The 13065-nt window shown below is 44.2% G+C and overlaps 1 protein-coding gene across 1 annotated transcript; it reads right to left on the bottom strand.

The window, feature by feature from the left end:
* Window positions 1–11425: 11425 nt before the first annotated feature.
* On the bottom strand, window positions 11426–12388 carry LOC120383635 (olfactory receptor 6N1-like). The gene has a single exon (XM_039501802.1). It carries the CDS (start codon window positions 12386–12388, stop codon window positions 11426–11428), a length of 963 nt encoding a protein of 320 aa, XP_039357736.1.
* Window positions 12389–13065: the final 677 nt, after the last annotated feature.

The raw sequence follows: 13065 nt of genomic DNA, 5'->3' as shown, positions 1-13065 counted from the left end.
GTAATGTCCAAAGTTATCATAATTAATGACAACCAACATTCTGGAAGGGATATTAAACCTCATGTTTCAGGGCTTGAGCCAATCTCTATGTACAGAGACCAAGGTAGGAGCTATACGGGGGGCAGATTATCCCACCTCTACCTCCTATGGGATTCTTCCACCTTCCTCTTAAACATCTGGGTATGGCCTGTGTCAGGCAGGATATTAGACTAGATGGACCTAGTGTCTGATCCAGTCTGGCAATTCCTATGTTCCTATGAAAAGAGAATAGGTAAATCTGGGGTCATTCTGCTCAAAGCACAGACCAGTATCTGAGTTCTGGAATACTTGAACTAGATACTAGTTGAAGAGGGCACATTTTATAGGATCTAGCTCCATCCACTAGAGGGCAGTCCTCCCTACATTTCCTTAAATTATTTTGATATAGTCTATAGATCCATTCCGTTTCTGCATCACACAAATCTCCATATATCTGCTTTTGAGAAGTTGGTATACAAGCATGACATTCTCATTTTTTTAACCCAAGTTTTATCATATGAACCCAAATAAAATTATTGTTTCAGCTTTTCAGCAACAAACCGCTTGATTTATTTATTATTAGTTTGGTAGCAAAATAGATTGGGAAACCAATTTTTGGATTGGTTGGTTTGTTTTTAAGGTGATAGTGTGTGAACTTTTTAAAAAGGATCCCACTTCAACCTATCATTCAGCTGACTAATTTTGTGTCTCCAAATCTTTATTGTGAACATTGCCCAAAGTAACGTATTGATTTCTTATGGAACCCTTCTTCCAGTTGGAGTCGTCAGCAACAGGGGCCAAGTGTAATATCTGGGAGCTCCTTTCCAACAATGCAACATAAAACCATCTCGAGCCCCAACCCAGTAACCTGGGACCCCTTGGGCAGCTCTAGAGGCAACAGTTCCCCTCTCAGAAGCACAGTGTCTGACTGTAGAAAAGACAGTTTTAATAAAAAGGAGGAAAGTAACCTGGAATTAACTTGGGAAAACGGTGCAAGCAGGATTCATAACATAAAACCATGAGCAAAAAAACGCACCGCAGAATATATTGGGCAGTGTCCTTGTACCTCTAGTTCTTAAGTCCAGCAGCCAAAAGTTCCTTTAGGGTGCCCCTCCCTTCACCACACCCCACTCACTGTTATTGTCCTTGGTCAGTAAAGACCCAGAGTTCAGAAGTGCATCTGCATGATTTCACTCCCACCTGGCAGGGCTGGTGGGGAAGAAAGCACCTTGCTCATTTCGCTGCCCAGGTTCTTGCCCTGACATCTGCTACTCTACCATCTGCTCCCTCTACCCTCTGGAGTGGTTTAAGGGCCCACAATTTAACACAACTCTCTGCAATTTCAGCTGTTAGTGGGCAAGCCCCACTACTAGTGCAGGCTGGACAGTCTCTGGCATCAGAGACACTGCCGCAAAACAAGTCTAATGCTTAGAGCTGGTTATTAGTGATTTCAAATCTGTTGGTTTGCAACAAGACTCTCAATTGAGTCTTTATAAAGTCAATTATTAAACAGTGGAGGAAAGAAGGGTTTGGTAACCTTCAGCAAAGCCCACACCACAAACTACCTGTCCCAACCCTGTCTCAATTCCACTGGGCTTTGGCACCCATGTCTCCTGCTTAGCAAATTCAGTTAAGCTGAGGGTGAGTCCCTCCATCAGTGTATGCAAAGTATAGTTCTGCTTCCCTTGAGCCCCACAGTAAGAATTCACAACCCTTTATTACCCCTGCTCCAATAACAAAGTGACTTGTGATCCAACACCACCAAAAGTCATTATTTGGGCAAAGCATTTCCATTGTGCCTAGGCAGAATAGCTGTGTCTATGCAAACGAGGTCAGTTCATGAAGTCTTCTACCCCAGTTCATCACTAGAAATCAAGGGAGAGTTCATGCAGACTTTGCTTACACTTAAAAAAAGGAAAAAAAATTGCACAGGGAAAAATACTTCACATAATGATGAAACACTAGGTGATGGCCTGTTAAAACTTACTGTTCATAGAATAATAATATTAAGACTCAGAGGGGTAGCCGTGTTACTCTGGCTCTGTAAAAAGCAACAAAGAGTCCTGTGGCTCCTTATAGACAAACAGATGTATTGGAGCATAAGCTTTCGTGTGTGAATACCCACTTCTCATGCATCTGACAAAGTGGGTATTCGCCCACAAAAGCTGCCAACAAGCATCATCATCCAGAGGTGTCGCCGCTGAAATGCCGCCAGATTTTGGCGGATGCTTGACTGCCGCCACAGTCCTTCGTCCGGTACCTGCCAGACGAAAAAGGTTGGGGACCACTGTATTAAGACTATATCTGCTGCCACCTACTAGGCATTTCAGAAAATAGCTGTCCATTTCTCCTGTTTTAAATGTGTTGCCCTCTAGTGGACAAGTTGCAGCATCACTGACCTTTCCCTTTCACATTACAGGACTTTATCCTGTTCTGAAATATAGTGACCAATATGACAGACCTTTCCTCATTTCTTTCAATCTGCTGCCCCTAGGATCGATTACACAGCATAATAGTCTATTGCTCTGTTCTTACCCTCTGCTCACTTCTGGAGTTAACTACAGTGGGTGCTGTAGCTGCCTCTTTCCATCCTTGATGCTCTTGTGTCTCCGTTGATCATTATTCAGTATAACAGCCCATTTCTTGTCCCTTAACATCTGCTACCATTTCACATTCCTTATTCCACCATGACACATTTTTCCGATCTTTAGGTAGTGTTGGTAACCTAGCACTAGCTAGGCTGTCTGTCTCTGATTCCCTTATTAACATACCTTCAGAATTCCTCAATATCTTCATTTATACATTGTTCACTCACATTCCTCACTTTGGTTTCTAAAGATATTTCCAGTTCATTACATAGCATAGAGGTCCATTGAGTCACAAAATTATTTCCTCACCATTTACACTGATGCCATCTAATCTGGATTATACAGCTTTACCTCTGTCCACTTCCGTTTGCTGGTCATTTGGCAACATCACTTTTCCTTTCATGACTTCCCCTTTGGCTGCTATCCACTGGGTAACACCGCTGCACCTTTCCCATATCTCTACCCTCTAGTGACCCTAGAGAGCATAATCACATCTTTCCTCTTTTCCTACCTACTGCTAGGTGTGCGCTGCTCCAAATTAGAGCCAATGGGAACAAAACTGTACAACAGCATGATTGCAACATTAGTGGCAACAAAAGCACATACAACAATAGCAGTGGCTCTCAAAGGTTTAGCAAGGGTTTCCCATCCATCCAGTGCATTTCTGTTGCTGTGGGTCTGTTTCCAATGGAAATGCATAGATTGAACCTGTATTAAAGAGAGCCTGAGACTGTGCAGAGTGGAGACAACACAACATATAAGCACGCAGCCAAAGAGCATTTAACAACAAAACCTACCATGACAGAATCCAAGTGATTCTTGAAGTCGAGATTCTCAGAGGCATCTAAGAGAGTTAAGCATCCAACTCCCATTTCAAAGGGATTTAGGTGCCTGGAAAATGGTTTCTGTAGGGCTCAAATCCTACCATTCTCATTGGTGCCCAGCTCCTCTGCCTCTGGCCAATCTCTGACGTGCTCCCAGTAACTGAGCCAGCACTGCCATTTTGACATCACAGGAGTTCTGCCCATTGGTAAGTTGTAGCCAGTGGTGAGCTGGAGCAGGTTCCCACAGGTTCCCAAGAACCAGTTGCTAAAATTAGACCTCTGTGGAGAGCCGGTTGTTAAACCATCCTGTTGCTCCCAGGATTCCGGCACCAGCTGGGCAGCTCAGCAGAGCTCCTGAGTCGTCCTGCTGCTAAATCAGAACTTTAGATTTTGGCAGCTCATCACTGGTTGTAGCCACTTCCTCTCACCAAAGGTTGCCTCGCTCCCCGAGGGGAGGGCCCTCGATGGAGCAGAGCTATCTCAGGCACTCGTGCTGTCTGGACACGGTGCCCTGAGAAGAAGCCCTCTCGGGACATGCACTCAGTGCAATCAGTTTTAGGGACACTCATTGTAACAGGTCCCCTCCCTTTGAACTGTTCTGTGCAGCTAGCAGCACCAAAGCAGCTTCTGCCCTGCAGGGTCACATGCCGAATCCCTCCTCGGTGCCCGTTTGACAGATGCAACCCAAGGAATGGCCTCAGTTCTACATGTGCCCTGGAAAACCCCCACCTGTGTCTGGACAGTATTGGTGCCCTGACTTGTGAGTTTAGCTCTTTGTGTGCCCAACCTCCCAGCCTCCAATTGCCCTGTGAGTCTGGGGCTGGTGCTTTGTCGGAGCTGGTCCCACCCGGTTTTAGCCCAGATAAGGCCTATGAAGCTATTCCTGGTGAAGTGTCCAGAGGTCACTGCTGGGGCCTGGCTGCTTGAATCCAGCCTGTGTGAGTGCAGTGAAGGTGGGGTTGCAGAGGCGTCTGATGACAATAATCTCAATTTCATGGGTGGCAGATTTTCCAGGCTTGTGTTCCCATCTATGCTGCACCTGGAGTTAGTATTTTTATTGCCAAAAAAATAATTTTGCTAAAAAACTTTTTTTTATGGAAATAAAAAATTGCTTAAAATTGTCTCCACTCTGCCTGGTGCCCAGTTAAACTCTATGATGGAAACATGGTTATGGCCACCTCCCTCCTTGGTCCTTCCACTAGATTGACAATACTGACCGGCGTTCCGGCTGGATTGTCCATTGTGTCCTTAGGGGCACAAGAACTGCAGCAAAGAACATGATGTCACGCACTGTGTTTTATTTCTATTTGACGGTCCAAATTAGATTACAAAACTTTATTATCTAACATAGAGAAACAATGAACAGCGGATATAAATAGGGATTTACTTGGATCATTAGTGGATTTTGTGCCTTACACAATGTGAGCTCTGTGCATATTCAAACGTCGTACACACTCCTCACGTAAGGTGAATATTTAACCAATACCATGGACAAAAATACCATCATACTGCATATATCAGTGCTGAACATGAGAGAGTGATAGAGCTGTCCATAACTTCATTTTCCTATATGATATGTTACATGGAGACAGCATGGAACTGTATACACTGTCTCAGTAACTCCATACAGATCATCTCCATTTTTTTTTTCACATTAGTGGTGAGATTTTTAATGGGGGTTTTCAACTCCCTCCTTTCAATTTCAATGGGGACTGATAGCCTGATGTTTTCACATCTGCCTGGCTGATTTAGGCAAAGTTGTTATCTAGGAGTCTCTGCATGTTTTTTCTGAAAGCCACATATTTACTGACTGCTTTGCTCAAGGCTTCCTTGACTTCTCTGTTTCTGAGGCTGTAGATAAGGGGGTTGTGGAAGCAAGGAAAGAATTAATAAGGATTTGAAGGGGATTTTAATGCATGTTAGTCAGTTAGCAAGAGTCAGGCCATACTGTGACCCTAATGACGTGAGATTTGTAGAAGCAAGATAATGTAAGACAGAGTGAACTGTGTAAGCAATGTGCAGTCTTGCTTTTTTCTTAGTAGTGAGATAAACAAGATAGCAAAGAGGCTTATGTATAAACAAATGCAAATGTTTTCTTTTTACTGTCTCCAGGATTGCTAGCTATTGTCTGTAACAAAGGTATAAAGGCTTGATGTAATTGTTTACCAGTGGAGAGACCTGTCTGGGACTGGGGTGACCCTGTGTCCTATGGCACTCTCTCCCTCCATTGTAATTACTGGAGAAATAATAAAGTATTTGATTTTGCTGCACCCAAACAAAAAGTGAGAACTGAGTTTTTCTCCGACAGGGTTTACCAGGGGAGTCAGGACTGCGTAGCAAAGAGAGAGCATTTTGTTTAGGACACTTAGTGTCTTATGTCCCTAGCAAGTACACAATCATTAGAGTTCCATAGTAAATTGTCACCACAATGAGGTGAGAGGAGCAGGTGGAAAAGGCCTTTTGCCTCCCGGTGGTGGAAGGGATTCTCAGGATGGTGGTGAGGATGCACATGTAGGATGTCAAAGTTAGTAGGAATGGAGGCAGGGTGAATACACAGGCTAGTATGAAATTCAACAATATAATCAGGCATGTGTCCCCAAAGAGAGTAATAGAAATGATCAATTTCATTCGGGCCCCAGAATATTAACTGTGACATGAATACTACAAAGATGTCAGTAACGAAACAACCCTTTAACCATGACCCAGCCGCCAAGTGGAGGCAAAATCTGGTATTTGTAAGAGCTGAATAGTGCAAGGGTTTAAATATTGCTAAATACCGATCATAAGACATCGGTGCTAGGAGACAGCATTCTGTAGCTGCCAGAGCACAAAAGAAATACATTTGTATGAAGCAGCCATTGAATTAGATAGTTTTGTCCCCAGTGAGGAAACTGGCCAGCAACCTGGGTAGGATAGTTGAGGTGTAGCAGGTCTCTATGTTCCCCATGAAGAAGTACATGGGGGTGTGAAGGTGCTGATCGGCCACAACTTGCACCACAATGACGGTGTTCCCAGCCACAGTTGCCACATAGACATCAGGGAGAGAAGAATTTGCAGGTCAAGAAAAATCCCCAAATCCCAGGAGGAAGAATTCTGTGACCGTGTTTGATTTCTCCAGTTTGTGTCTGCCATGAACTGAGTCTAGGAACAATAAAGCAAACTGTGCAATTGATTTGGAGGAACATAGAGCTGAAAGTTAATCAAGTGTCGTGAATTAATTCCATAAATATTAAAAACTCCCCTCCCTCTCCTGGCTAAATGTTGACTGCAGTAAAAGTGAAAGGAGTCTCAGTTCGAGAGCAGATCTTTGTATCCATGTAGACCATCCTCTGCCATATCAGAGCAATGACTAATATAACAGTCCATTTCTCTGGTAGCCAAGTACTGATATGACAGATCAGACTCTTTCTTTATCTACTATTGTATACCAACTAGTGACATACTGAAGCTTAACAATGATGCTTAAATGCAGTATTTCACTTCTGACAATGACCAGAATCATGCCATGACTTAGGAGTCAAAATCAATAAATACATCAACTAAAATGTTGAAATGAAATTTCCAGTTCAGTCTATTGTCCTTAGGCACCGATCTTCTGTTAGAATTAATGGAAATTAATCTAACAATGTTCCATGTTATATTCAGCATTTCAATGCCCTGTAGGAGAAGGAATAATTTCTCTGCCCTCCTCATAAGAGATCAGTTTATGCCATAAATGATGAAGTGGAGTAAATTCTCCCTTAGTCCCTGTGGTGGTAATGGTGACATGGTGAGGGACTTGTCACTCCTCAATGGTTGCCTCCCTCCCGTAGGTTCCTGGGGAGGCCAGATCAGCATTTTATGTGTCTAACACTGTTGCAAGCATTGCAAAGCATGCTGCAAAGAGTTAAAGGTGTAAGTGAGGAGTGACAGTTTCCTTTGTAGGTTACAAGATGCCGAGAAGGGGGGAAGAAGAAGAAAAGAACAGAGAACAATTTAACTCAACACAGTAGCTATCTCAGTGCGAAGATAAGACGCTGGCCCCCACCCAAGGACTCTGCTGACAACTGAGACTGGGCTGACAGCCAAAAAAGATGGGGGCTTGAATGTGCCCAAGCGGCCATGAGAAAGAAATATCCAGCTGCACAGACCTGCAAAACAGCAAGGCCAGCAGGAAGGAAAACAAAGTCTAGGGGCTGCAGAGATCGAAAAAACAGATGAGACAACGAAAGAGGGAGCCTCGCCTCGTGTCCCTCGAACCGGGGTGTTTGGGTAATGTTGAAGAAACCACAGAAAGCCAGTTTGGACTGGCACAAAGGGCACCAAGAGCAGAGGTCCTCGAATGGAGCATCCCTCCCCTGCACCCTCCGAGGAGCCAGGACTTAAAACACTCCTGAGAGCTGGAGCAATTTGGAGAGCAACAGCAGACCTGGATGGCCTGAGCACAGGACAGCACTCTTGTCCACCCCCCAACACTTCTGACGTTACACCCTGGCCTGGCCAGTCTTGGGTAGTGCGTGTGTGAGTATGAAAGCGGGTTAGGGCTTGGGGCACTAACACTTTCTTCCCCCTTCCTCATCCCGGGGTGATGTGGGAGACTTCCCAGCACTCTTTGTGTTGTTTTATTATTTTATTAATAATGCTTTAAAATTTAGATGCTTGATGTGTTCCGTCATCTCTTCTGCAAAAGATCCTGTGGCCTCAGCCTGATCACCTGACACTGCAGGGAGATTGGTAACAAAAATCTGTCACAGACTAGCAATGCCTTTTCTGTTTACTGATGTTCACTATGTAGCGATAATAAAATACAGCTCTTTGGAGAGTGGATCTTAATCACGGACAAAACCAGGTTGATGTGCAACCCTAACTGGGGAGTGACCCTCCCCAGGCCATAATGATTGTGGGATAACAACACAAGAACAAGAAGACACTGGGGGGAAGATGCTGTCCCTGAACTCAGAGTCTAGAAACAATCTGGCATGTGTCATCCCGGCTAGTAAGACTTTATCAGCATTCTCCACCCCGTTGGGTCGCACCAAGAGCCAGATTCTCAGCTCATGGTAAATCAAGGTAGCTCCATTTATGTCAGTGGGGCAGATCCCCAACTGAGGACGTATCACAAGACATGGATCTCAAGCTCCATCTCTGTGAAATGGTGCTATAAATGCTGACTGGCACTGTGATGGGAAGGTGAGGCTAAAACTGCTGATATTCATCTGAAGAAGAGCTCTGTGTAGCTCAAAAAAGAATCCTGTGGCACCTTATAGACTAACAGATGTTTTGCAGCATGAGCTTTCGTGGGTGAATACCCTCTTTGTCGGATGCAAGGTGCCACAGGATTCTTTGCTGCTTTTACAGATCCAGACTAACACGGCTACCCCTCTGATACTTGTAGCTCAAAAGCTTCTCTCCTCCACCAACAGGTTCATTGCAAAGCACAGAGCTCCTTTTCTCTGCAATGTTCTTTGCTCACCACTTATACAGTGTTCTATAGCTTCACTTCCCTTTCCACTTCCCTCTGATGGTCATTTGGCAACATAAATTCTGCTTTCTTGACCTTCCACTTTAGCTGCTGTCCATTGGGCTGCATTCCTCTTCCCTCTAGTGGTCCTACACAGCATAACTGAATCGTTCTTCATTTCTTACCTATTGCTAGGTGTGCACTATTCAAAATTTTAACCATCGGGAACCAAATCACACAACAGCATGCAACATTAGTTACCACAACTACACATTCAAGATTAGTGGGTCTCAAAGGTTTAGCAGGGGTTAACATTAATTCAGTGCATTTCTGTTGCTGAGGAGTCTGTTTCCAGTGAAAATACATAGATAGAAGCTACAGTGACAGCAGCCCAGTGGTTCTCAACAGGCTGAGATTATAGGAGGCTCTAAGTGAGTTAGGCACCTAAATCCTTTTGAAATGGGAGATGGATGCTTTACTCTGTTAAGTCACATAGAAAATCCTTTCCGCAGTGCTGAAATGCTACAGTTCTCATTGGTGCTCAGCACCCCTGCCTCTTGCCAAATCCTGACGTGCTCACAGTGGCTGAGCCATCATTGGTGTGTTTGGCACCACAGGAGTTCTGCTAATTGCTAGGCCATAGCCACTTTCTCTCACCATAGGCTGTGTCATGCCTGGAGGAGGGGGGCATGCATGCAGCAGAGATCAAAAAGACACCTTGGGCAGGCTGGACACAGTATTCTGAGAACTAGCCCTATCAAGTCATTGCAGTGAGTTTTGAGGACACTCATTGTAACAGGTCCCCACCATTTCGACTGCTCTGTGCAATTGGTGGCAGTAGAGCAGCTCATGCCCTGCAGAGCCGCATGCAGAGTCCCTCATCGGTGACCATTTGACAGACTCAATCCCAGAAATGGCCTCAGTTCTAGAGGTGCCCTGGCTTGTGAATCTACCCCTTTGTTTGCCCAACCTCCCCACCTCCAAAGGCAATGTGAACCTGGAGCTGTTGCTTTGCTGGAGTTGGCCACAGCCAGGTTTAGCTCAGATAAGAGCTATAAAGCTGTTCCTGGTGAAGTTTCCAGAGGTCACTGCTGGGGCCTGGCTGTTTGCATCTGGCCTGTGTGAGTGTAATGAAGGTGTTTGGACAATAAAAATACTAACATTTATTTTGATAATAATGGTTTTTTTTACAAATATTAAAAAAAATGTTTAAAATTTTCTGCACAGCTCCTGGTGGCCAGTTGAAAACTCCATGATGGGAACATGGTTTTGGTCACCTCCATCCCTGGTCCTTCCACTTAGATGGCCATTGGGAGTTTTCATCTAAATTTTAATAGGGCTATGCAATGGGACCCCCCGGTGTACAACCTGGAGCTGTGGGACTACTATGCCCCCTTATTTCTCCAGCCTGGGCTATCTCTCATGATGCTTTAACAGTGAGAAGCAGCAATCCCCACCCTCCCCAGTTGCTGTTATCACTCAGTCACCAGTATACAGAGATGCTCAGTGGAGTTGCATGAATGCTCTCCAAGCTACTGATGAACTATACAGAGACACCACCAAATCCCCCCAGCCTTGCACCCCCAGAAATGTACCACCTTACACTGCTCAAGCCCTTCTCTTGAACAATGCAAACTCATTAATTAGTTCACCACTTCATCAAAGGAGAGTGGACATGCACCAGCCCTTGTAATCTGAGCAGATTCCCCAAACATTTTACACAAACTCACTGGTTAAGATTAAACATTAAAATAAGTTTATAAACTACAGAAAGCTAGATTAAGTGATATACGTGTTAGGTAACTATCTCTGACCCTTATGCCTAAGAAATAAAAAGAAACACACATTCTAAATCCTAAGTTTTATCAGACTCCATAAGATTTGATTCAACCAGCTTTTCTCACCCCACTGGATGCTGCAGCCAAGTTACAGTTTTTAATACACAGGCTGAGTTCCCCTCTCAGCCTGGGATCAGCCTCCCCAGTTCAAAGTCTTTGTCTTCCCAGCTCTCTTGTTGCCTCCAGAATAGGTGGAGGAGGAGAGAGGTGGTCTCATGATGCCACTGTCCCTTATTTTATACTCTCAGTTCATGTCCCTGAAAAATATTGGCCCAGACATGTTCTGGTGGGTCTTGCTGAGTCAGAGTTCAGCAATTCCCATTGCGTGGTGCTTGTGCACCTGTCCTACAGAATTGTGAATGTCTTGTTTACAATTCCCTTGCTGGTCAATGGCTGGTGATGGTCATTTAACGCCCGCCTGGGTGTGGGTCAGCTCCTTTGTTGTCAATGGAGAACTAACTGTGGGTGACTCCCAGACTCCCAACATATTCAGTAACAACCATGTAACAAAATCTGCTAATGACGTATACAAGAGCAATGTGTTTCAGCGTATCATGATGTTTCATATGGTACCTTACAAGGCATGCTTTTAATCACAACCACATAAAAAAAGATGGATATGGGGATTACAGGGGGCTACTGTGAGGTACAGTGCATCACAGGCTCATTGCTTCAATCACCCAGGGAGCTTTAAAATCTTCAGGCTAAATTATTATCTCATAGTCTCTGCATGTTTCTGTGAAAGCCACATTTACTGACTGCTTTGCTCAAGGCTTCCTTGACCTCTCTGTTTCTCAGGCTGTAGATGAGGGGATTTACCAGGGGAGTTAGAACCGTGAAGCAAAGAGAGAGCACTTTCTTCAGATCTCTGAGTGTATCACGTTTCGGTAACATGTAGACAATGATTATGGTTCCATAGAAAATTGTCACCACAGTGAGGTGAGAGGAGCAGATGGAAAAGGCCTTTTGTCTCCCGGTAGTGGAAGGGATTCTTAGGATGGTGGCGCTGATACACACGTAGGACGTCGTGGTTAGTAGGAATGGAGGCAGGGTGAATATGCAGACTAATATGTGATTCATCAATTTGCTCAGTTGTGTGTCACTGCAGGAGAGTTCTATCAGTAGTATGGGATCACAATAGAAATGATCAATTTCATTTGGGCCACAGAATATTAACTGTGATATGAGTAATAAAAAGATGGTAGTGGCCAAGTTACCATTTAACCATGACCCAGCAGCCAACTGGAGGCAAAACCTGTTATTCATTAGGGTTAAATAGTGGAGGGGTTTACATATCGCTAAATACCGATCATAGGACATTGCTGCTAGGAGACAGCATTCTGAAGCTGCCAAAGAGGCAGAGAAATACAGTTGTGTCATGCAGCCAGTGATTGAGATGGTTCTGTCCCCAGTCAGCAGACTGGCCAGTAACCTGGGTAGGATGGTGGAGATGTAGCAGATCTCCAAGTAGGACAAGTTGCCCAGAAAAAAGTACATGGGGGTGTGAAGGTGCTGATCCGTGATAACAAGCACTGTAATGAGAGTGTTCCCAGCCACGGTTGCCATGTAGATCACTAGGAACATTAGAAAGAGAAAAATTTGAAGGTCAGGTAGATCCCCGAATCCCAAAAGGATTAATTCTGTGACGGTCGTTTGGTTTCTCCAATCTGTGCCTGCCATGGTTTGAGTCTAGGAACAAAAAAAACAAGCTGGGCAATTGAACTGGAAGAACATAGAGTTAAAAGTTAATCAAGTCTTGTGAATTAATACCATAAATATTCAGAATATTCCCTTCCTCTCCTGTTTACAGGCTGAAATTTTAAGGCTAAAAGTAGACTTTAGAGCAAAGTGGCAGGAGTGTCAGTCCACGGACAGAACATTGGTACCCATGTAGACCTCCCTCTGCCATATCAGAGCAATGACTAATATAACAGTCCATATCTCTGCTAGAGAATTGGTCTGATCTATCATATCCCATCTCGTGCCATACCAGAGCTTAACAATGACGCTTAAGTTCTATATTTCACTTTTGTCAATAGCCAGAATAATGCCAGGTCTTAGTAGTCAAAACCAATAAGTACATCAACTCAAATCTTAGACTCAGATTTTTCATTGCAGTCTAGTATCCATATACACTGATCTCTTGTTAGATTTAATGGACATTAATCTAAGTATATGGAATGATGCAGCCTCTGGCAGGACACTACTGAGAGTATCAATTCAGGATAAGATTGCTCTGAGCAGGGCAGTTACAGCCCAAAGACGGAGTTCCTTTACTATTAAGGGATGTCAAACCAGCCAAATAGAGAGGATTTTGGTTTTACCTCATTGGCTAGCCATAAGTCAAAAAAGGAATT

The sequence above is a fragment of the Mauremys reevesii genome, linkage group 15 (assembly GCF_016161935.1).
Source record: "Mauremys reevesii isolate NIE-2019 linkage group 15, ASM1616193v1, whole genome shotgun sequence".
Classification (NCBI taxonomy): domain Eukaryota; kingdom Metazoa; phylum Chordata; order Testudines; family Geoemydidae; genus Mauremys; species Mauremys reevesii.
The sequence above is the reverse complement of the archived record's forward strand: the minus strand, read 5'-3'. Positions and strand labels throughout refer to the sequence as shown.